The 25,524-nt window shown below is 33.1% G+C and overlaps 2 protein-coding genes and 2 pseudogenes across 4 annotated transcripts; 1 reads left to right on the forward strand and 3 right to left on the reverse strand.

Moving 5' to 3' along the window:
- Positions 1–927: 927 nt before the first annotated feature.
- Positions 928–7,129, reverse strand: LOC105793357 (transketolase, chloroplastic-like; annotated as a pseudogene).
- Positions 7,130–9,398: 2,269 nt separating this feature from the next.
- LOC105791654 (DNA repair protein RAD51 homolog 3) lies at positions 9,399–12,060 on the reverse strand. Of its 3 annotated transcripts, none has more exons than XM_012619831.2 (9): positions 11,682–12,054; positions 11,312–11,410; positions 10,988–11,137; positions 10,861–10,894; positions 10,707–10,777; positions 10,394–10,620; positions 10,129–10,260; positions 9,875–9,941; positions 9,399–9,724 (listed from the first exon to the last, which is right to left on the reverse strand). In XM_012619831.2, the coding sequence occupies exons 1-9, from the start codon at positions 11,791–11,793 to the stop codon at positions 9,549–9,551; spliced, it is 1,068 nt and encodes a 355-aa protein (XP_012475285.1). In that variant the 5' UTR covers positions 11,794–12,054; the 3' UTR covers positions 9,399–9,548. The 3 variants fall into 3 exon arrangements, with proteins under 3 accessions (XP_012475285.1, XP_012475286.1, XP_012475287.1); XM_012619832.2 differs by having other exon boundaries at positions 10,988–11,110; positions 11,682–12,044; XM_012619833.2 differs by having other exon boundaries at positions 9,581–9,742; positions 11,682–12,060.
- A 503-nt stretch (positions 12,061–12,563) lies between these two features.
- LOC105791655 (probable tRNA N6-adenosine threonylcarbamoyltransferase, mitochondrial) lies at positions 12,564–16,181 on the reverse strand. The gene is made up of 13 exons (XM_012619834.2): positions 15,798–16,181; positions 15,636–15,680; positions 15,459–15,533; positions 15,275–15,371; positions 15,064–15,154; positions 14,875–14,924; positions 14,264–14,454; positions 14,046–14,131; positions 13,875–13,950; positions 13,683–13,766; positions 13,439–13,553; positions 13,127–13,215; positions 12,564–13,013 (listed from the first exon to the last, which is right to left on the reverse strand). The coding sequence occupies exons 1-13, from the start codon at positions 16,083–16,085 to the stop codon at positions 12,882–12,884; spliced, it is 1,419 nt and encodes a 472-aa protein (XP_012475288.2). The 5' UTR covers positions 16,086–16,181; the 3' UTR covers positions 12,564–12,881.
- A 1,979-nt stretch (positions 16,182–18,160) lies between these two features.
- Positions 18,161–20,888, forward strand: LOC105791656 (protein NRT1/ PTR FAMILY 7.3-like; annotated as a pseudogene).
- The last annotated feature ends 4,636 nt before the right edge of the window (positions 20,889–25,524 follow it).

A 25,524-nucleotide genomic window follows, 5' to 3' on the forward strand; every position in this document is an offset into this window, starting at 1 on the left:
TAGTGAAAAACAACAAGAAAATAGCAAAAAAAAAAGATGTAAATTTTTTTGGCATATTCGGGCCGGCCGGGCCAAAAAAGCTTTACTCAAGGCCCCCCAAGCCTATTTTTTGAGCCTTTATTTTTATCCAAACCCTCCCACTTTTCAAGCGGGCCTTCTCGACCCATAAGTATGTCTACTTAGAAGACATGTAATATGATAAGGTTTAATTTTGTAATCTAGGAGATTATGTAAATTTTAATTGTAGACATGTTTTGATCTCGTTCGTCGATGTAATTCGATCTATATCGTCGATTTGAGGGGAGCTCAACTATAAATAGAGAGCCTCACCCCCAATCGTAAATCATCCATTGTATCCTGTACTCTTTAAGTTGAATACTAAATTTAAAACATTTACTGAAGCACTCCTCGTGCTTTGTTTTTTTTGGCTATTCTGTTCTCTTGAGCATTCTTTTGGTTTGAGTTGCTTCCGCTATATAAATTGTACTTGAATCCTTAATTGTTGAGAGTTAGACTGACTTTGACATTTTTCAAGAGAAGAAAATACATAAAGCTGCACAAATTACGAGATTAAAGTTCTACCCCCGTGACACTAGGCCCTAGTTCAATCCTTATACGACTCATATCCCTTTCTCGTTATCTGGAAAGATAGAATAAACAAATTGATTGTTTTGAAAAGCCAAATTTACCCAAGATTACAAATGTATTCAGCTCCATTCTAACATAACAAGAAAGGAAAGCTAAATTAAAGTAATGAGTATTGCAAAACTGTACCCTACCTTTTGCTCCGTGCTGTTACTGATGAATCATAAGCGATAGGAGAAATTTTGATTCTGTTTCTTACTGAAAAAAATAGAGTGTGTTACAATCGGAATGGTTTTGTCAGTGTAATCTTCAGTTGGAAACAGCAAGTTTCTTCAGAGCCTTCTAACCAAGCCTAGCAAAGTTTCTTTTGCTGCTACTGCAACAACCTCGGAGAGGTAAACCAAATTTCATGTATATTCTCCTTACTGGTGCACTTGCTCCAAACTAGTCAATGTCAATTGCCTTCCCTTTAGATCCAACAATCTTCCCCTACACAAATGTTGATCCTGCCTCAATATTGACCTTAGCTAATCAAAAGATGGTAAAACACTTTACTTGTAGGCATTTGATTGCTCATGAAAGAGCTCCTATGAGACAAATTTAACAGCCTTTCCTCCATTCTTTAGTTCATTAGCATTTTTAGTAGCAATCTCCAACTCAGAACCAATTCTAATCAGAATTACATTGGGGTTGTTGCATGAAGGGTTGTCTGAAATAAAGTAGGCACCCTTTTCAATCCTTTAAATGGAAAGTTCCTGCGAGTTCAACTTTTTGTTGGACAAAATATGTTAGCGGAAAAAAATATAAATATAAATATAAATAAACATATATATAATAAAATAAATTTAATAATTTATATTTAAATTATCCGATATGAAAAACCAGTACATAACATAACAAAAAGCAAAAATCAAAAAGAAGAAACGAATTTTATTAGATGTTGAGGTCTGCTTTACACAGTTTCCTTAAGATAGATTTGACCGCTTCTACAGTACTTGGAGAAATATTGGTCGAATGTCTCCCACAATACAACAACACGATGATCAAAGCAGTAGCACCGCTTTAAAGTGGAGATTAAGCAAAAACTTCTAAAGAAGTCTTAGCCTTTTATAGGCATTCAAAGTGGAGGGGTGCGCCCCAACCCCGACAAGTTTGGACCTACAACCCCCTTTGTGTGAGGTAAAGTTTCAAGCTTAGTCATTGAATCACTCTTCAAGTGAGTTCTAATATATATGCACATCTCACACTTGGTATTTAACCAATATGGGATCTAAGCTTTTATTTTCCTCAACAAATATTTCCAAGTAGCTTACTTTGAGCATCAATTTCCCATTCATCACTCTACCATTTTGAGCATATGATATACAGTTGTAAAGGTCTCATGAAGTAGAATATGAAACTATAATTTTATGATTCAACTCTTCACCTTTACATATTGAGAATATGCCTCAAAGTTCTCAAAAATTACAATTTTTCCAACGCTTTTTTCGAGAGAGAAAGAATGGAGGGTGTTTTCCTCTTGAAGATAACAACCTTGTATGCACCAGTAATTTCATTTCCATCAGCTGGATGGAGCACCAAAACGTTAGGCATTGCACAGAAGCTTGCTAAGTGCTCAATTGGCTAGTGAGTCGGCCTATCTTCCCCAAGACCAATGGAACCATGGGTCATAACATATATAACTCCAGCTTGACTCATGGAAAAAATCCTAATGGTTGCTCTCATGTAGTCAATGAAGACAAGAAAGTGGCACAGTAAGGAATCAGGCCAGGGCTATGAAGGGCAATGCCATTGCAGATGGCTCCCATTCCATGTTCTCTAACTCCAAACCTAACATGGCATTCCTTAGGGGTGTCCTAGAAATCACTGTACATTTTGATCAATGTCATGTTAGAAGAAGCAAGGTCTACACTTCCACCAAGAAGACCAGGGAGTACTTTTACAAGGACATTGCGATTTTGTTGGGGGAGGTTTTGAGTAGCAACAGTTGGGCTCTCTAGAGTGTATGCTTGGATATTACAAACAAAAAATTATCAAACGAAAGTTCTACATTCCAATATCATCAAACGATGAAAGGAGATTGTCTAAGAATTTACGTGTTTGACACTATTTAGTAACGAAAGTGCCTTCTCCCAGCCAGCTGACAGTTCACCAGTGATGATTAAGTTGAGCTCTACAGTTCTAATCAAATTCTAATTAATATTGGGCTAATTAGGAATTAGAACTAATATGCCAAGGTTATAAATATTAGGGTTATGGTCCCCAAATTACACACAAGATATCTTTTCTAATATCCCATCATTAGGAAAGAGAGAGCAAATATTCTCCAAATTTCTTGTGTGCTAATTTGAAAAATCAAAACCCCAAGATCTAGAAAATTTCAAGGAATCCATGGATTCCAGTACGCTTTCGCATCTAGTTCTGTTATTTATTTATTCTTGATGATTTGACATGATAGATCCTCATTTACAGTTCTAATTTTATATTAGATATTATTTAAAATTCTAACAAGTGGCATCCGAGCTTTGTCATGTTGAATTATTGAGAATGAATTGATTCTTTATTATTTTTGGATTGATTCGTTTTCTTTTTTAATTTTATGGATTTGATGTTTTAATATATATTATGTTGAATATTTGAGATTCTGATAAATTTTTGGTTTTGATTCTTTAAATAAAGTTTTAAGGTTTTATAAGTATAATCTAGTTTAATATTTCCATATGCTATTTGAAAGATGAAGGTTTATTTATTTATTTATAATCAATTGATAAAATTGATTTGTGAGATTTCTTTCTCTTCTTTTCACACAATTATTTTATAAATTTTGGTTAAAGTCATTATTAAATTAAAGTTACATACTTACAACTTTTGCAATTGAAGAATTCCAATTGGGTTGTATAATTGGTTTTGAAAGTTAATTCACTTGATAATCGAATAAATGAATGTTGGTAAGAAATTTTTTTTGCACTATTTGTTTTAAATTTTCATTTGTGGTTGAATATATATGGAATTATCATCTTTTGTCTTTATTCATGATGAATTATATTCACCATTGAATTCGATTCATATATACGAATGATTACTTTTGGTTTCTATTATAATTATTTTATATAAGTTTTACTCCTTATGGAACCCGAATAAAATTAAAATATTTGGGATTTTTTTAAATATGGTGGCTATGAATTTTCATAAGTAGTTGCATATAAAGGCTTTTATGCAGTTTGAGATTCTTTTATATTTAGTGGTTATGGATTTTTTAAGTATTTATCCGTATAAAGAAGTTTTATGATAATGTCTTTAGTCATGAATATAAATTTGAGTTTACATGAAATACGTAAGGCAAGCCAGTATTATTCTTCTATTATTATAATTGTGTATATATATTGTGTGTATATATATTATATGCATATCAATGATTTTGAGGATTAATGCATGATTATAGTTTGTGTGAATAGGTGTTTATAACCATTATTCAATAAGATATCTTTTATAGTTTAATTGGTGAAATTAAGTTTTGATGGATATCGTTGAAGTTGTTTTTTTTTGTTATGGTTATATATTCAATTTTATGGGTGCTTTGGTGCAAATTCATGTCAACTGTATACATATTTAAATATTTTGGTTTTAAGTTTGGTTCTATAATATTAGGTTTTGGTATCTTATGGTTCGAATATTTGGTTAAATTATGATGATATGGTTTATTGTATGAATTGTGAGATATGCCAACTATTATGATTTTGTTTTTGAGATTTATTGGCTTGAAAATATTTTTCAAGTATTCATGTGAAAATCTGTTTAATCATAAATACAACTTTGGATTTACATGGTAAATTCAATGTAAGTTTTTCTATTTGATTATGAATATTGGTCGGGCCAAATGAAGGTTAAAAATATCTGCTAATATAAATTCTATACTTATGCTTAATGGGACTAATTTCAATGAATGAAAAAAGCACTTACTTATAGTGTTTGGTTGTATGAACATAGACATTGGTTAATAATATCTGCTAATATAAATTCTATACTTATGCTTAATGGGACTAATTTCAATGAATGAAAAAGGCACTTACTTATAGTGTTTGGTTGTATGAACACAGACATTGCACTAAGGGAATAACAACCCGCACCTCTCACTGTGGAAAACACCCCTTATGTTAAAAGGGATTTTGAGAGGTGGGATCGTTCAAATTGCATGAGTCTAATGATCATGAAGCACAACATTTCATAAGCCTTTAAGGGCAAAAAATCTAGAAAGATTACTTAGGCCAAGGTTTCCTTGACGAAATTAAGAAACATTTTGCTAAAAACGATAAGGTTAAAATGACATCACTTCTGGCTTATTTGATGTCTATAAAGTATAAGGGTTAAGGAAATTCTGAGCGATCTAAGGTCTATGAGTTTTATGATCCCACAATTAGGAATATTTTTGAGATGAGAATTGCAACATTCTTTTAGGATGTTGAGTTTGGAGGGAGAAATAAGGTTAAAGACATTGCTTTTAAGGATGAATTGAATTCTAACTCAGTTTCTACTATCACTTTTGACAATGTTTAGGTTTTCATACCTATCATTGATTAAGAAGTGAATCCAGAACCTTAATAAGACAATGTTGAACAACTCCCTATTCAAGATGAAGAAATTGTTCCAGAAGAACAAACTCAACAACCTCAAGAATGAATGTCATTAAAAAGGTCCACTAGAGAAAGGGTTATAATGGCTTTAGTGGAATATTTTGACCTTAAGCTACATCAGATGAATATTAAGTTAATGGTTTCTCAATGGTAACATTGATCATACATTTATATGGTGCAATTAGAAAACTTTGTGTCTGATGATGCAAAAGTAATGATTTGCAAATTAAAGAACTTCATCTATGGGTTTAAGCAAACTTCTCATCAGTAATATTACAAACTTTACGAAATGATTATCTTATTTGATTTAGAGATGAATTTTGTTGATAATCGTATATACCATAAGATTAGTGGGAGTAAGGTTCTATATCTGGTTTTATATGTTAATGACATACTACTTGTCAATAATAAGTATAACCTCAATCAATGCCCTAAGAATGATTTTGAGATTACAAAAATGCATAAGATTTTTTACATTTTAGCAGTGGAAAGTCTAATGTGCATTTAGGTTTGTATACATTAGAATATTGTGTACATTATTGGGATGTTAGGCAGATATTTTAAGCAACCCTGGTTTGGACCATTGGATAGTATCCAAGAGGGTTATAAGGTATTTTTAGAAAACAAAAGATTACATGCTCACATATCAGAGATCTAATCAGTTACAGATCATCAGGTATACAGAACTCCGATTTTGATGGAATATGGATACAATATTTTGTCACTAAGGTGCAAATTGTGAAAACAAATTGCAACCTTTTATTCCAATAGCAACAAGAGTACATCAAAGTTAAAACATATAGACTTTAAGTTCCTAGTTATTAAAGTAAAAGTTCAGAGTGGCTGGGTCCCTATAAAGCATACTAGGACAAACTTCATGATTGTGAATCCGCTTACTAAGAAACTACACCTAAAGTTTTATAAGAGCACACTGTTCATATGGGTGTAATGTCATTTAAAGGATATTTGGTTTTAGTGGGAGTTTGTATTTTTAAATGCTTTTATGTTATAGACAAATTTTCAGCTATTTCAGTTTAAAGATATTAAGTTTATTTTCTACAGAAATAAAGTTTATTTGATTTTTTCACACTCTGATTTTTGTAAGGTTTGATCTCACTAAGGAGGACCAGTTGGAAATAGACATGTTTAGATCATATTGCATATAATTTCCATGCTACACATCCATACTTGATCTATGTCATTTGGTTGTGTTAATATACATGATTAAGGATGGATTTAGTTACGATATATGTAACGAAAGTCACCTTGGTTCTATGTTAACATAATTAATGGACGAGATTGTTCAGAATACCTTTTGGATATGATGGTAAAATTTTGAGCTGATAAGGTTATATAATGATATGTAATTATAGAGTAATTAGTATATATATGTGGTCCAAGTAGGAGATTGTTAGAAAATATAGACATCACATATATAATAAGGGTAATTGCATGTTATTATTTACTATCATGATAGGTTAGTCCAAATTAAAAGTGATCTAATTTGGTTAAAATTTTATTGGGTTTTAATTATTAAATAAAGTATGGGTCAAATATGTGTAGATACTCTAGTAATTGAGTTCTAATCAAATTCTAATTAATGATGGGCTAATTAAGAATTAGAACTAATATGCCAAGGTTATAAATATTAGGGTTATGGTTCTCAAATTACACAACAAGATATCTTTTCTAATATCCCATCCTTAAAAAGAAAGAGTAAATATTCTTTGAATCTGGAAGATCAAATCCCTAACATAGAGAAAACTTCAAGAAATTCATGGATTCAAGTACGTTTCCGTTTTTTAATTTTATTCTTGATGATTTGACATGATAGATTCTAGTTTACAGTTCTAATTTTATATTAGATATTATTTTACAAATCTAACAATTTCAAGTCTCGGGAGCTTTCCCATTGTCGGAAATTCTTCAAATCATCTTCCTAAAAGATAATGCAATAATCATAAATTTTAGTCATTTGTACAAGAATCAACGTTATTATTATTATTATTATTATCACTTAACAATGAAAGCAACCATCAAGGGCAACATGAAGAAAGAACGAAGGAATTTAGGAAATAAGTACAAAGACTCGTGGATTCATTGAAAGAAAGGGACACTGTCGTAGCCAGCGAGGTGAAGCACAGCATACTGTAACATACAACCATCAACTTCGCAACCCTTTTAAGTAATGGATAATAATAGAGATAGAGATGGTAATGGTGTGAGGATGATTTTGACGACTTCATTTAAATCATTTAATTTTATATCAAGCCGTATTTCTTTTTCGCTGTCTAAGAAACAAATTCGAAAAATAATTATTATTTGAAATACAAATCATTGCATCAAAATTATTTTTCCTCCTGAAGTTGTACATGTGCTGATAACCAGTAATCCCACTCAAAATGAAAATTATCAAAATATGAATATCTTCAAATTTATGTATATATAACCACAATGCAGAGGACAAATGATTAACCCAGAAATCGTATAAAATATAAAAATAATTAACACAACAATTAGTTTAATCTCTCTATTATTCTCAACTTTAGAATTAATTTTATATTTTAAATTGACGTATTTTTATAATGGTTTTGGTTGATACAAATAGATAGTGACTAGTGAGGTTAACTATTTTGATTAAAATGTTTATGTGAATTTTTCTTAAAACCACCACTTCTTTAATAAATTATTCTCTTCCCACTAAATTCGTCACATTTTGACTTTTAATTATCAAAATTCTTAATTTTGATTTCTTATTTATTAAATTTGTAAAAAACTTTAATGAAGTAGTTATTATATATATATATATTTGAAATTTAATTAATTAAAAATATAAAATAATTGATGTGATTGTTTTAAAAATTGAGTTAAAAATGTAACATGGTAAGGTAAGAAATTCACAGAAGTATTTTAAGCAGAGTAGTTAACAACATTGTTAGAAGGAAAAAGAAATTGTTAAGTAAACCACAAATGAAGCCGCACGCAGTAGCTGCGTTTGGAAATTAGGTAGCCCTCATGGCTCAAAATATGATTACCCCAAACCTCATTTTATAATATTTGGTATATATTTAAAGTTATTGATTGAGATATTAAGAAAGTCATATTATCACATTTTTATTTACTAAATACTTTCTTAAGAATATAAATTTATGAATTTATCCTTATTAAAAATAATAATATTTATGTATTTAATTTTATAATAAACTTTATTCTTAAAAGATATTTAGATTAAATATTTAATAATAAAATTTAATTGATTGTTTTAAATTATAATTTTAAGTGAAAGTAAAATTATTTCAAATTTGTCTTGCATATATATTTCTAGATATAATAATACATGTATAAAATTAAGTACATATAAACTTATTTTGGAATAAATTTAAAAATACTTGAAATCACCTTTACTTTAACTAAAGGCTAACCCTTAAGAATATATATATATATATATATAAAAGTTGATTCAGATATTGCTGTGAGCAAAACTATAAATAATTTAAACGTATATCATGCAAAAGATTATGATTAAATAAGTGAGCTAAACCTAAACCTTATTTTTCTTTTCCTTTTGCTCATAAATATTAATAAAGATTATAATAAAATTGAATTTTCAATTAATATACCGAAAAAAGAGAAAAACAATAGGAAATAAAGATAATATGTAAACAAATACTTAATAGATGATTAAATACACATAAATAAAATAAAATTTGCAAAAATCCGTTTAAATAATAGAGAAAATCAAGGAGGAAGAAGAAGACAATAGCTTTTATTTTTATTTTATTATTATTATTTTTATGTTTATTAATAGACTAATACCCTAAACCAATATAAAATATGATTCATTTTGTCTTAATATTTTTTAACTTTCCAATCTATATGGGAAAGTAATTTTCCCACCTGTTAATAAAACTTGAGATACCAAAAGTTGAAATCACTTTCCAACTAATTAAATTCTCAAGAAAGTGATTACTTTCCATTATACCAAACCTACCTTCAAGTTAAAGCAGAAATCTTTTAATCGGACCAAAATAAATAAAGGACGGCAATATCAAAATGCAAATGTGGAAGAAGGTTGTTGGGAAGTCTAACTTGCTTGAAATTCATGTTTTTTATGTTTTAAGATCTTGAGAAAATTTCACTGAACAGCTAAGATTAGTAACACAAGCAAAAACAAGACCAAAGTTAGTAGAATACATATATATATGGCTAAAAGTTTGTAATATTTCACTATAAAGCAGATTTCTCATTTCTCAATTTTCAAGTCAAGGCAAGGCCCTCAGTTTGTTATCGATGGAAAAACCAGGTGCAGCATTCTCTAGTTTCATCTATATTTTACATCATTTTGATCCGTTTACAGCTCGAGGAGGAATTCCTGATCCCCCTAGCTGTAACAGAATATGCTGCTGATGCTGATCGAAGAGAAGGTGACTTGTCAATATATGCATACCGTTCATTACCGTTCCAGTACAAAACTATCCGATTTGTGCAAGTATGCGACCAGCTATCACCTACTCAGCATGGTTACACTACATAAGTCAAGCACTGTAACTATGGCAATGGTCAACCATACAACAATATGTGTGTGACTATGCATTTATATAACACCTAGGAAACTAGAAGTTTAAGCGAGAAGTATAGGTGATCGGGGTTGATATTACCTAGTGCAAGAGCTAATTGAAAGGAGGCTTCTGTATGCTTAGTGGTCACCTGATTCAATAAAACAACCTGCCAAAAGGAGGTACAATAGAAATCAGTAAGCACACAAGCAAAGGTGAAATCGTTATGTACCATCCAATGAATTACAAAAACTAAAACAGCATGCATGATAAAAATAGAAAGAAAAAAGAAAAGAAAAGATGTATCATTGCATTTGAAAACTATGAATTTTACGACAAGAACAAACTAATCTCACCGCCAAGCTGAATCTTTTGGCCAGGTTCATTAACTTTAAAGCCATTCCACTGAGGACCCGGGTCCTAAGGGCCATATCATCAAAATCTTGGCGGAAATGGAAGGTAACACTATCCACAACAATCACCTTCACCTGTGACCATAATGACATATCTATTTAATGACCTGAGCAGGTGATTAGCAGCAGTGTTTACCAAAAAAAATCCCAGAACAAATATATCCCCAATAAAAAAGGAAAGGACCCGGCATAAAACTACTATACCTACATCTTTATGTTCTGAAAGGAACTTGTCTAAATAATTTATCAGGGCAATTTGCTCCGTATAACTACAAATGCGGAAATAAAATATGTTTTCCAGGATATCCTGAGGCAGCATTTTGATTTTGCATTCTTGGAAATCCTTCCTCAAGAATCTGTTATATTCTGACATATCTTCTATGCAAGCTTCAGCAATTTGAAAAGCACGCTCCACCATAAAACTGCCTTCCGTATCTAAGTATCATATGATCAAATTGTTAGCAACATAAATCCAATGGTAAACAGTGGAAAAACTTGCAGTGGTTTTTTATGAAAGTTACCGATATATATAGCCTTCCCACCCAGACCACCAAAATCATTTGGAATTTGAACGTTAACTGCTATTTGAATCCTGTCAATAGAGACGGAATTACAGCAAATATAAATCTGAATGTAACATGCTAGCAAAACTTGATAAGAAGCAACAACTCCTACCCCAGCTGTGTTTTACCAATGCCTGGGACTCCACCTATCAACATAAAGATAATACTTTCACTACTAAAAGCAGTTGTCAATTTATACTTCAGAACAGAATTAACAATCAGTGACAGTGATGACCAACCGATTTCAGTAACTTCTTTGCAATGTATTCCACCACCCAAGATGTTATCTAGATCCGCAGAGGACGTAGTTATGTGCATCAATGATTCCTCATCATGGAGCATATCCCAGGCACTTTGTGCACCTGCCCACCATTGGAACGTGTCCAAAACTATAAGAAGTTAAACTGGCAATATAGGCATTGGAGAAAAGCAGGAATGCACGAGGGAAAGTACTAAATTTCAATCAACATCATCCTGAAAGGAACGCGATAAGTTGAACTTCACCAAATAAACTGAAGCTTGCCTGCACGAAAACTCTATAATAGAAGAGAAACGATAAATACCCTCAACGATTGAACAACTTGCATTCGAGGTTTCCGACCCCCTACTATGTGATGCAACCTTCAGAATATTCATAGCTTCACTTTCGGAAACTTTTAATTCTGTATAAAAAAAGATAAACAGCGTTAGAAACATGAAACTCTGAAGAGGGAATACACTAATTCACACACAAAACAGACTTCTGTCAGGATTGAGGGTTGGGATGAAAGATAAATTGGGGAGTGGGGGCTTAAATGTAAGAGCCCTTGGTGTTTGGGAAGTAATTCAAGTTCGTTTGGTATTAAAAACAAACAGTTGGTAGGCTTGCATTAGCAAATACAAGGACCGCAGGATCGCGTGATGCAAAAGAAAAAAAAGCAAAGAGCTAATCACCTCGAGCAAGGTCAGAGGAAGAGATGGAAGAAAGAGAAGAGAGGGAAGTGTAGCCAGATGAGATTAGCTTCCCTCTTTGCGATGCTGAGATTGGTAGCCTCCATATTTCCATCTCTAGCTTCCTTGGGGTTGCCTTGGCGCCCAATAAAACTTCGGCGTAGCTTTTCTCTGGGCTAAATGCTCAAAAAACACCTTGACTTATTATGGGTTGTTTCAAAAGGCTCAAATAGGGCTAAAACGCTTTCAATCAGGGTCAAGTATAAGGGTTGGTTTCGAGAGAAGGCCGGTTCAGATCATAAAACATACATAAAAATGAGTTAAATATTTGTATTGACAATTTATGACTAGACCCTACATTATACTTTGAAAATGCTATATTATACGGAGATATCTATGCTCATCGCTAAATTCCTTTTTAAAGCACTAATATATTATTTAAATGTGGCACATGTGTATGCCCACTTTTACATATTTGTAGGTTCCATATTTTTCTATTTTATATATTAGAGATATTATGTTTTGTTTGATTGTGTTGTTGTCTAATTTTATCACCAAAAGTCCAATTGAATCTTATCTCCACTTAATTTAATCATAAAAAGTTAACAACTCGATCTCAATTTGATCTAAACCGAAAATGGTCCAAATTCAAAACGATTCATACCCAATAAAACCTAAGCAACTAACTCAATATGACCAAAACTTAAAATCCAAAATTATATAAATATAAAATGATTCGACTCAAAAACTCGAATTTCAAACTTGAATGACCAAACTCAAAACAATACCAACCTAAAGTTGACTTAATCCCGAAATAATCCAAATGTGGATGGGCTGCTTGGTTTTTTGTTTGACTCTTGAAAACTAGCATGCTTCTTCCCTAACTTAAAAGGAAATATATCTTTATCTTTTCCATCTTTCTTGTCTATCTGTTACATTCCTTTCTTCAATTTAGAATTACATGGTTAATTGATGAAACAAAAGGCTTTACAGAGAGTATTGAAAGCATCATGCAGCTCTCCAATGGGTTTGAACATATTCGTATTCTGAATCGTGCCATTGTAACGAGCAACCTCAATTAACCATCAGATAGTTAAAGCTGAAGGATCATCACGACGTTGAATTTAGACCAGTCGAGGATCTATGAAGACTGAATAGAGATATAAGCTCTGGGTGCATTTTGGGTATATGCACACTCTTGTATCATTGTTGTTGCAGTGAGGCTTGTACAAGAGATGTAAGCGATGGATGAACCCGAGCCCTTCTTAATGAGCGAGCCTCACTCCTGCCTTCGGCATATTCCTCCCCTAATGGCCACCTTGGCCGCAAATCATACTAGTGCAACGCAAACATGTGAAAATTCAAGTGAACTTTAGCTTATTTTTGCCTTTAACCATGCACAACTTATAAAGCAAACAGAGTCATGTCATAAGATATTTCCGACGTACCATGAAATCGTCTGGATCATTGGCAGGTGGTGGAGGATCATATCTTCCAACACGAAAGTTCTCAATGCCAGTCCAAGCAATCATCACGCCTATTTCATACAAAAATTACGGCATTACTTGTCTACTTTTTTATCTATAATATCTAGTTAATTCCCCAAGGTCTAAACATTGGGTTTAGGCGTTTATCCTAATACTCTAGAGCATTTGAACATTCTATAATTTTATCTTTCTATGCATACATACATGCATACAAGAATATAGACACATGCATAAACTTATAAGTTGACTAAAAATTACAGAAATGGAACTTACCATTGTCAGTGCAAAGGTTGGGGGGCGGACAGACAAGCTGCAGACTGTACTTCTGAACAACCTGATCCAATCGAGCCCTAACGTATTGATTTGATGCCACACCTCCAGATACTACCTGCAAGAAGCAACATGAGAACAAGGTCAGCATACACCAGTATGTGGCAGATTAACTATAAGAAGCACTCAGTACTATCAGTAGTAAATAAGATTAATACACATATGTATTACATATAATTTACATCACCAGATGCTTTATGGAAGGTTCAATCTTCAATGCCCATTCAACTGCTCGTTCACACCTTTCTTCTAGATGCAACACAGCAACTCGCTGGGGTACAGATTTTAAGGTCTCATATATCAATAAATATATTTTAAAATTAATGAATAGATATAGAATTAAGATTGTGGTACGAAGAAGAAGGGAAAATGAAGTAACCTGAAAAGAGGCAGCAATATCAGCTCGGGAACTTCTGTCTAGGCTACTTGCACAAGAAAGGGGAACCTTGGCATCACTACAACAAATGGGGATCTAGCAGAATTACCATGATAGATAAAAGGAGGAAGAGTTGATAATAAATTATAATAGATATCGGTAAGGTTTACATACATATTTCTGGATGCAATTGCTAGTTTCACTTGGGTCTTTAGACCGGCATATGAGAAATTGCAATCTTTATGCTGTTTCATTGGAATCTGAAAAGAAAATGAAGTGCAAATGTGAAACTCAGAACTAAATGAAATGGTCAAAACCATACATAAAAAACAACAGAACCAGCAAATATACATTCTAGAAAAGGTCAATACAGCTCTAAAAGAAAAACCTACTGAGAATCTAACTGATTCTGCATCACCCTCCTGAGCAAGTTGCTCAACAGCTGGCCCACCACTCTTCCTCATATCAAGGCCAAGCCATTTTGCAGTCTTGTCAAAAGCCTCACCAATTGCATCATCTATCGTGGTCCCAAGTTGAGTGTAATGACCAAGATCATGAGCAAGAACTAATAGATTGTGCCCACCTACAGGAAAAACAAGCAAGCAAGCAATGACTGTAACTCACAAACAGGAATTTAGTAGGTAGCTTAACTAAATTTATTATTTCTTCCATGTCAATCACCAAATTGCTTAATCAGATGGGGAAGCACTTCCATTTTGAGTTATTAGCCAAGCAATTTCAGCATTCCGTAACTTATACAAAGAGGAAAACTGCAGATGACAACTTTAATTACCCCATGTCACAAAGGGTTGCAGAATAATACTTTATTGCCCATGATGTTGTTCCACATTACAGCCTTAATATGGATCACATTATATGGAAATACCACGCTGCACGCATCTCTCCATCTTCCTCTCTGTCTCACTAACTAGCTAGCTAACAAGCAAAAATGTTTATGCAACGAGTGTAAGCGGCATAATGCTACAATGCCAGAAGCATGTACCTGATATAAGCAGAGCCAGGAAAGGAAATTGCAGCTCCTTTTCTATCAGCCTAGATAAGGAAGTAACAATGTCAGGTACTCATAAACAACATATGACTTCTCTTCTCATGTCTTACCTGAAGGCTACTTATTTAGAAGTGCTGGGGTGCATGCCTCATTCTAATCTATATATAGTCATTGCTTCAATACCTGGCCACTAGAGCATGAGCCTCCATGTGATGAACACTGATGATTGGTAGATTGAAGCTGCCAGCAACTCTCCTAGCTTTCTGCACACCAACTGCACAGAAATTGCATAAAAAATAGGTCGAAAGGGAAGGGTAACTTTGACCACAGTTTGAAACAATGATTAACAACGAAGTTCAGCTTTAAAAAAATAAAAACCATTATTAATAATTACCTCGAAGGCAAAGACTTAAACCAGGTCCAATAGTAACAGCAACAGCAGATAGTTCCCTTTCAGTCAAGCTAGCTTTATCAAGTGCATCTTGCACAACCTGCACTTTATAATCAGTTTAAATTTTTATTTTTGCATCACATTAATGATATAATTTGTTTACAAATAAAAGAAACTTATATGATACCTGATCAATGACTTGTGAATGTGCTTCTTCAGCCATTTTAGGAGCAACACCTCCATATCGAGCTAGCAAATCTGCCTTCATAGGGCCAATAGTTAAAGTGAAAAGAAAAGGTATTCACTTCACTGCCATAAGAAAATAAAGATGGTAATTTTTCTGCTAATTGGAATAAGTACTTACCTGAGAAGACACAACTTGACTCAGAATTTCGCCATTGCCTCTCACCTAACATTCACCCAAATTTTCCTTTTTTTACTCAAAGATAGTTTCCCATTGAAACATAGAGAACACCCATGAAGGAAAAAATGAAAGAGGAAAGCGGGAAAAGAAAAGGGTGCTTACGATAGCGGCTGCTGTGTCATCGCAACTCGTTTCGATGCCGAGAACGACCAAATCGTCATCGAAGGATTTGGACGAAACGGGTCTTCTTGAAGTGGAAAAATGAGCTTCCGGCGAATTGAGTGAAGAAGGAAAATGAAGGAGAGGATAATTGAAGGGTCTTAATCGCGGTTGCTTATGGAATTTCAGTAAACTGAGGGCTTTAAATGTGAAGGGAATAAATATTGATGATTTTTGTACTAAATTTAGGCGGGAAAATGTTGAAGGAAGTGCTAACAATGAAGACACCATTTTCAGAGGGCATGAAGCTTAAAAGACGACTGTTAGCCAGTGGAGAAGAGATTATGAACGAACGAATGAATAATGAAGCGAGGAGGTCGCCGCCGTTATGTAACAACGCCACCGTTTTATCTACAAGCCCATCCGGATCCTGTGGCCAGTGAGTTCTTTACCCAAAATCCAGCCCAGTTGGCCCACCTAGGTTCATTTTTCGTAAAACACATATTCAAGGGGGTTTTTTAAACATAATTTCCTAGAGTTAATTGCAGCTAGGGGTGATCATTAGCCGGTACTGTTAAGGTCCGGGCTCGACTTGAAAAATAAGCATAAAATTTTGTCTAAGTCTAATTTGGATAAAAATGTTAAAATTAGAGTTCAATCCGACTCAGACGTATTAATTCTTTTTATATTATTATTTTTGCATAAAACAAGTTTAAAAAATATAATACATCAAATAGATTAAAAATATTAAAATAAATATTTCCCAATAAATTGAAAATAAATTAAATATATTTAATATTTATGCTTAAATAACACTAGAGAGGTGCAACTTAGCAAGTAAATACCTCTAAAATAATAGCAAAATTAACAATAAAATAAGAATTATACAATATACAAACAATAATAACAAAATAATTACAAAACTGTGGCAAAACAACACCAAAACAGTGGAAACAACAACATTTTCTTTTTACAAATTCGGGTCGAGCTAAGCCAAAAAAAACTTATTTGTCTTTTGTTTCAAACCCATTTTTTTAGCTTATATTTTTACGCAAAGCCTCCCATCTTAAGAGCAAGTACTTGACCTGGCGCATGATCAAATCTAATTGTAGCATACCAATTTTATGATTGAGATTTTAAATTCACCCGAAAGATTTTACTTTAAATATTTGAAATATTCCATCATATTTATTATATCATCGTATTAAATATCAACTTAAACCTAATGGAAAGTATGTACCAAATTTTAGATGTCTATGTATCTATTACAAGACAATATCATTAAAATTTTGAAGAGATATTTTAACATATGATCTATGTATTTTAATATATACTCCATGCTAAATCTAAGATAGCATTTAATTCCAAATTAATAATTAATATAATACTACATTAACACCCCAATTAAAATGTTTTAAAATTTAAAGTGATATGATGCGATTAATATTATATTTTAATTTATTTATTTATAAAATAATTTTGTATTATTAATTAACTTCAAAAGGTTAAGATAATTAAGCTCCTGATTGTTGTTTTTAATTTTACTAAACACATTATTAAGATATTTATCAAATTTATATTGAAAAGTTGAACAAAATACTTTTTTTAAGTTCGTTGCACCAAACATTCTTAAACTATGATTTTCATTCTAAATTCAAATCGTTTTAATTACATCTTTAATTATTGAGGTTATAGCAATTGAATCCTTTCGTTACTAAAATCGTTAATTTAACGGTTAAATGACATGTTAAATTTTATGTGGCATAATTTAAAATGAAAATTTAAAAAAATTAAATATTGTAAAAATAGACATTTAAAAAAATATTGGTTTTAAGATTTTTAAATATTTGAAAGAAGTTTTAGCATTCACTAATTTTTAGGGTTTTATTTTATCTTTAGTTTTTACTTTTAAATGTTATGCATCAATAATTAATTTATTTAAAATTTAACTACATTAAATTAACGAAAAACACTCCATTCATTTATAGCTGGATCAAGGATTATAGTTTAGGGAGTTTTTGTTATTGCCACAAAATACATAGCATCCAATTCCATCTTCTTGTTTATAAGGAAAGGAAAATAGTCCAGTTGTCAGGTCTTGACTGCCAAGCGTCCTCATAGGACATATACCAGAAGTGAACAATGAATTAATAACATCTTCTTGTCTTCTTCCATATTTTCATGCAATAAATGTCATCGCCAAATCCACAGTTAGTCAGAAAAGGAAACCTCATTTATGGTCATACTGTCAGACAGACAGACATTTGAAATATAATTTTCATTTACTCACAATAACTCACAGTATCAGTAACCCCACCGGCCACCATCATCTCATCTCCTCCCTCTTCTCTCGTTGAATTTCGGACATGGAGACAAGGCAACAACCCTGCGTTGCTTCTTCGGTTATCAATGGCATTAAGGTATGGAATGTAACATGTTTCCTAGCATGTTTCAAAGATTGTATTAGGAACATGTTACATGAGTGTTTAAGACTTCTTTTCTGGTTTCTTTCTTTCTTTCTTATGTCTGCAACATCTCTTGCGGTTGCATGCAAGGACGATAGGCCGATGGCAAGAGACCAGATGGGAGTTTGTGTACCAAGGATGGATCGCTTGATCGCTATGGCAGGCCAGCCATAAAGGGTAGAACTGGAGGATGGAGATGTGCCATGTTTATATTAGGTAAGTTAACTGTCAGTAGGCTCAAGTTTTGTGGCAATAACAAAAACAATGTTTATTTTATTTTCAAATTTTAGTTTTAATTTAAATAATAATAATGAAATTGGTGATGTCAAATTTTGTTATTAATTTCTTTTGTGGATTTAATTTATGTTGTTTTATTTGTTTACTTTTAAATACTTATTTGATTATTTTTAATTTTTATAGTTTTGAATTTTAACATTCCAATCCTAATGAACATTAACAATTAAATTTATTAATTAAAATGATGTAACTTCCTTTTGAATATTATTTGAAACTACTAAGTTGTCCTGGCATTATGTGTTTCCGTATGAAATTTTAAAAATAATAAATTTTAATTTAATGAGTTTAATGGTTATATTTTCGAAATTTGAAAAGTACAGCGATTACATAAATTAAATATGCAAGCTTTTTATAGTACAGGGACTAATTACAGAATTTGACCATCCATTTAATTGAATGTATCAGCTTCGTCGTTTAGTACCATGTTGTCAACATGTGGTCCAAACTTTAAGACAAAAGGAGATGCTCTTTATTTGTCTCAGCCAGTTTTAAGTTACAATAATGCTTACACATACATAATTGGGGTTTCATTGTTGGCTAACAGTAAATCAAGGACTGGTTACGCTTGCATTCGCGGCGGTGGAGGTGAATTGGTTCTTTTTTCAAAATCTGTTCTAAGACAATCTAATGCAGAGGCAGCCAACACATTCAGTAGGTGGATGGGAACTATGTACCTTTTCTCTTTAATGGGTGCTTTTCTAAGTGATTCCTACTTGGGAAGATACCTTACATGTGTCTCATTTCAGGTTCTCTACCTTATTGTAAGTAAGCCTCACACAATTATCATGTACTCAGTTCAGGCTTTAATGCACAAATTGAACTGGTTTTGATTGGTTTTTGTTGTTGTTTTGGTCAGGGGTTGATAGCACTATCGTTGGTCACACAATTGTCTCTACTAAAACCTCAAGGTTGTGGCAAACTAGGACAGTTATGTGAACCTCATTCATCAGCTGAAACTGTTGTATTTTATGTTGCTATATATATGATTACTTTAGGCAATGGAGCCCTGAACCTGCATTTGCTGCATTTGGAACCGACCAGTTCGACGAGGAGGACAACACGGAAAAACAATCTAAGATTTCATTTTACAGCTATTTTTATGTGGCCTTAAACATGGGATCCTTGGTTGTTGAGACTGTGTTGGTATATATTCAGAACCTTGGGAACTGGATCTTGGGGTTCTGGATATGTGCTGCTTGTGCAGCGCTTGCATTTTGCTTGCTCTTGTGTGGGACGTTTCAGTACCCTCCAATGGTGAAGGGCTTTATGAAGTTGAAAGGAAGCAAGGCAAAAATAATGGGGTCAGAAGAATACTTCACACCAATGGCTTCAAGTATGTTTTTTTTACAGCTTATGAATTTCTTAATTTGTTTGAATTGGATGTGGTTCTTAACGTCTTAAATGTCTGAATGGCAGATATCTCGATCGAGCCTCCATTATCACCCTGGTCGACGTGGTCAAACCAGCAAATCCATGGCATCTTTGCACCATCACACAAGTTGAAGTGAAGTCCATTGTAAAATTACTACCAATATGGTTCTGCACCGTTTTGTCCTCTGTAGTGTTCATATAAATACTCTCTCTCTTTGCCGAACAAGGAGCAGCCATGAACACAACAACAATCTCAAACTTCCATATCCCACCAGCCAGCATGTTTGCATTCGACATAATAAGCACATCAACATTCATTCTATTATATGACAAACTGATAGTTCCTTTATACATTAAGGTAACAAAAAGAGAACCCAAGCCACCATCCGAGCTACAAAGAATAGGAATCGGCATAGCCATGGCAATGGCATCCATGATAATCGCAGCCATCGTGGAGCAGCAAAGACTAAAACATGCCGATTCTAAAAACACGAGGGGTTTAAGCATTTTCTGGCAGATCCCACAGTATGTGCTTGTGGGAGTGTCTGAAGCATTTGTGTACGTTGCCCAGATGGAATTTTTTGCGACACAAACACCTGATGGATTGAAAAGCTTGGGGATTGGGTTGTCGATGTCTTCTTCAGCAATGGTTAGTTATATATGTAGCATAATTTTGACAACAGTGATGGCCATTACATCTACGAATGGGGAAGCAGGTTGGGTTCCACCGGATTTGAATGATGGACATTTGGATCGGTACTTCTTTTTATTAGCTGCATTGACTGCTATTAACTTGGTTCTTTTTGTTATTTGTGCTAAGAGGTAGAGTCCCACATCGTTTGAGAACAGAGCTGAAAACATGGAAATGGGGACACAGGAGCAAGCTAATGAAGCTTGAGCAGATAGGAGTTTTCTGTTTTTGTTTTTGGATCAAAGATCTATTTTCTACTAATATGAAAAAGACAGGTTTTTCTACGCTTAGTTTGGATGGCTAGGGACACTAGTTTCGGTAAGATTGAAAAAAAGGCAGCAGTGAGATTAATTATTATAACAATCAGATTAAAATTAGTAATGAGATATGCATTTGGATTCAAATACAATGATGACAATGAGATGAGAGTAAAAAATAACTATTAAAGACATAATATTAAAATGATGGTATATAACTCGACTAAATTATCAAAAAATGTCAGAAATTAAAAAAGTTACATGTTTAAGCCATTTTCTCGAAAAATGATGGGAATAGGCTGATTTTACACAGCATTTTCAGGTGAAATGCATAAAATTGTATCAGCGTATCTGCAAGAAAACGCTTGCAAGTGGAAGCGTTTTTCCCCAAAGATCAACACCACAACGACTAGTTAAATAGCCGCTCCTCCATCACCTTTAATTGAACCATACTTAGATGCCGAATTTTTGCATGTAACCCTTATTGGTCGTTAGTGGAAAGGTGGAGATCCGAGATGCATACATTTCACCTTCCATGCGATGAGTGCACTATCACTCTAGAAGACATACAGTTACAGCTTGGGTTACCGGTGGACGGGCCGGTAGTGACTGGGTCAATTCACGCAGCTAATTGGAAAGACGTATGCTAGCAACTTTTGGGGTAGATTTCGAAAACCATTTTTGGAGCTCGGATAGATATAAATTGGCTAAAAATAAATTTTAGTGGGCTCGATAAGGATTAGACTGAAGTCCAAAGAGAACAACATGCTCGGGCGTACATCCTTATGATTATCAGGGGTTTTATAATGCCCGATAAGTCACGAAATCTCATCCATTTAAGGTGGCTTTTAAAATTCGTCAACTTTAGATAAGCGAATGAACTTAACTAGGGGTTAGCCCTGTTTGCGACATTGTACCGAAAGATGTGTCGGGCGACGGTACCACAAAAAATCAAAATCAGTGGTTGCATGCTACTACTACAATCATGGGCGCAGTACCGGCTGCCATTTTTATGTCCTCAAACGGACTACCCTTATACATTCTCACTCGTAACAAGGTAAAATTCATTAGTTAAAATAGTTACCATAATAAAATTATTTAAAATTTTAATTGTTGTGTTAACATATTATTTCTATAGGTGGAACTATGGGTTTAGTTACGTGAAACTACTTGACAAGTTTCGAGATATGCGGCTTCTGTTAGACCAATGATCGGAAGCAGAGATATGTATTTTTTAATTTTGAATTATATAATATTAACATAGTTCATTTAAAAATTAATAGTATATAGATAACTAAAATTTGTATTATTTTAATATAGTTTGAATGGACGCCTTACTTCGATCCAGCAATTCAAGAATACATCCCGTCAAAATTCTTAGTCAATCACAACATCTAGCACACGAAAGTGCCATAGGTAGTGTACACTACCGTGGATATGCACGAGTTGGATAGAGTGTTGTGGCAATTCAGGTTCCAACAATAAACTCCAGTGGCACCCTAAGACCTCGATGATCTGCATCTTGTCGACTTGCAAGGGAGGACGGATGAGAACTGGACTACTTCTACGCCCAATATATCAACATGTGAAACAATAAGTACGAGTTTTTACCTACTCATAAACCTATTTTCACTCCCGAGTTAGCCTGCTATCCGGAGTACATGCCATGGTTTAGGGTCCATGGCAAGTCATATCTGCTAGATGAAGATGCGAGGGGCAGGCCACCCTATACAAGGAGGCCACACGAGCGCCTAGGAATCCAAGGCGAGGAGGCCACAACGGAGTTGACAGTGCGGGCCCGTCGTTGACACTGGCACAAGAATCGACACCGATGGTCACACCACCCCTTGGTCAATATGACTCGACTTATTTTGGTGCTTATACTAACCCCTTCTTTTTTACACAAGCACCACACATTGTACCACATTTTCCTACTTCTACTTGGATGTCAGGTATTACACGCCAATCCCATCGACGTTTCTGACGACCACGATACTGACGACGACGTATAGGCTGTCTATGTTTGGCGCACTAACCGGGCGTCTGATTGTTATGCCGCCGGTGCATGGGACACAATATAGTTATACCATTACGTCGATGGTGTCGCAAACACCTCTAGGGTCATTGCTCTACCAAGGTGGACCATCTTTGCAACCACCTATTCCTAGATCGGAGGATACACAATGGCAACTGAGAAGCAACCGATCGCAATCAACTACGGACGAAGGCGAAGAAGATTAGAGGCGGAGACCACAACCTGTACCAGAGGTTGAACTAAGAAGGAATCCAACTCGCAACCGTCGACCACCGTGATATGGCACACATTCTGACTGGAGATTGGATTGATTTATTTTATTTTTGTACTTGTCATGTAAATTTTTTAACAAATACATATTTTATTGTATCGAAAGCGTAATATCTAATGGGGTCGATCGAAGTGCAAAATCGATATTTAAGGGACAATACTCTCATCTGGTTGGACCTAATGATTTTTTGCCTAATACTTGTCCAAAGTTCTGACAATTGTATGTTCTGGTTAAAATCCAATTGCGCTATGTTCTCTAATAAAAAATGACCCCGCTCTCGATGTCACGCACTTCACCATCGTACTAATTAATTTGTCCACTCATTTTCAACGAAATAACTTGTTCCACATGTTTGAAACAAAAATATATATTATGCAAAGAAATAGTGCTGTAATTAAATATGAACAACAAAAAATGATCCTTACTTTATGCAAATTGCGTGGTAGCTCCAAATTACCCCTAATCTGTGAACTTTTCTTCTTCTGATCTTCTTTCAATTTTTTTTGCTCGTAAATGCCTTATGGCAATCAACCCTGAAATAGCTTGCTTTTATAGACCTGAGGGTGAGTGCCAATTGATTTAGAAAATTTTCTCGGGCTAGTGGGAGTTAAAATTCTTAGAGAGAAAGCGCTCCATGTATGACGCTTTTTTAGTACATGTCAAAGAAAAGCACTGAAAGTGCCTCCAGCAGGACACATTTTCTTGCCACATCAACTGAAAACGTGTCCAGCTGGAAAAGCTTTTAGTGCTTTTTTCTGACATGGACTAAAAAAATGTCCTACGTGGAACACTTTCTCTTTAAGAATTTCAAGCTAAACTTTTAACCACTCAACCATCACAAATCCCTAGATATATTTTCTGAACCTATATCAGTGTTTGAAAATAATGCACTTAAATATTTAATCAAGCCGAGTAGTTCGAGTTTCGATTATGATGTGAATTGAAATTTGCAATTCAAATAATTAGAATATTCGATTGGTGTAAATACGATACCTCTAAAAATCAAATTAAAAAATTATTAACTTTACATCTCAAGAAATTATAAATAAATTAAAATTAAATAAATTAATATATAAAAAATTTTAAATTATAAAAAATAATATATAAAAAATAAAAAACTATAAAATATATATAAAAACAAACTCTAAACCCTAAAATCCAAAAAACTCTAAACCATAACCCTAATTAAAAAAACTCTAACCCTAAATAAAACATTACACATGAAAAACGTTTCCCGCTAGCATCATTTTCAGGTGAAATGCAGAAAAGCGCTTCTAGCTGGAAGTGTTTTCTTGCACATACACTGAAAACTCTTCCATTTGGACGCGTTTTTTTTTCATTTCACCTGAAAACGCTGTCAGCTGGGAGTGTTTTCGTAAAATCGACCTATTCCCATTATTTTTCGAGAAAATAGCCTAAACACGTAAATTTTTTTATTCTCGGCATTTTTGGGATATTTAATCATATAACTTCAAGAAAATATTGAACTTCAAAAAATGTAAATATAATAAAAAATAAAAATATCAAAATCGTGTACATATTAAATAATAAAATATATTTAAATTAAAGATAAATTATTAAAAATTTAAAAATATTCCTCAAATATTTTTTTTCAAAATTATACATATTTATTAATAAAATATATTAAAATGATTTGATATTAATATTATATTTATTTAGAGGAAAAAAGAAGTGGAAGGAGTAAAATAGAAATTAGTCCATTCCACTAGAGATTTGTATCCCCTTTGAAAAATTGAGAAACGGTGGAGCGTGTTTCTTCCAAACAACCTCATCTATGAGGTGCGGTGAGATAGAGGGTAAATTGTTCCATAGAAGCAAACGCACGGGAGATAAACACTGATCTATGTGCTGTATAGATGATTATATATGAGAAAAGAATTATTGGTTTAAAAACATTTTTAAGTTATTTTTTTAATTTAATTTCTTTATAATAAGAAGGATAAAAAATATTAATTAAGAAAACTCTGTTTAGTATTTAAAATTTCAAAACTAACAAAATAATTACTCAACTGTTAAGTATCATTAATAAAGTAAGGTCCGTACGTTAAATATATCAACTCTCATATAGGAGAGTGATTGTTATAAAATAATAATAGTTGTAAATCTAGTTAATTCCCATCAAATAAAGAAAGTGAGAATTAAATCAACAAAATTAAAAGACGTAAAATAGGTGCATGCATTATTGCTTTTATACATATTTTATTTTGTAATTTTTCACATGATTAATTATGAAGTTTATAATTCTAATAAGTTCAATTAATTTGTATGTATTATCAAATTAAATTAATTAATTTATCAGTAATCAATTTATAAGTTTATGAT

Source organism: Gossypium raimondii, chromosome 8 (genome assembly GCF_025698545.1).
Source record: "Gossypium raimondii isolate GPD5lz chromosome 8, ASM2569854v1, whole genome shotgun sequence".
Taxonomy (NCBI): Eukaryota; Viridiplantae; Streptophyta; class Magnoliopsida; order Malvales; family Malvaceae; genus Gossypium; species Gossypium raimondii.

Bases quoted from the DNA above. Each gene is read 5' to 3' on its own strand.
- LOC105791654 (XM_012619831.2), bottom strand. From the start codon at position 11,793: ATGGAAATATGGAGGCTACCAATCTCAGCATCGCAAAGAGGGAAGCTA. The intron at 10,621-10,706 runs GTAACTTTCATA...TATGATACTTAG, and splicing joins TGGGAAGGCTATATATATCG to ATACGGAAGGCAGTTTTATG. The intron at 9,942-10,128 runs GTGAGATTAGTT...TCCTTTTGGCAG, and splicing joins CCAAAAGATTCAGCTTGGCG to GTTGTTTTATTGAATCAGGT.
- LOC105791655 (XM_012619834.2), bottom strand. From the start codon at position 16,085: ATGGTGTCTTCATTGTTAGCACTTCCTTCAACATTTTCCCGCCTAAAT. The intron at 14,455-14,874 runs GTACATGCTTCT...TTTTTCCTGTAG, and splicing joins CCTGGCTCTGCTTATATCAG to GTGGGCACAATCTATTAGTT. The intron at 13,216-13,438 runs GTAAGTTCCATT...TGTATGAAATAG, and splicing joins CAACCTTTGCACTGACAATG to GCGTGATGATTGCTTGGACT.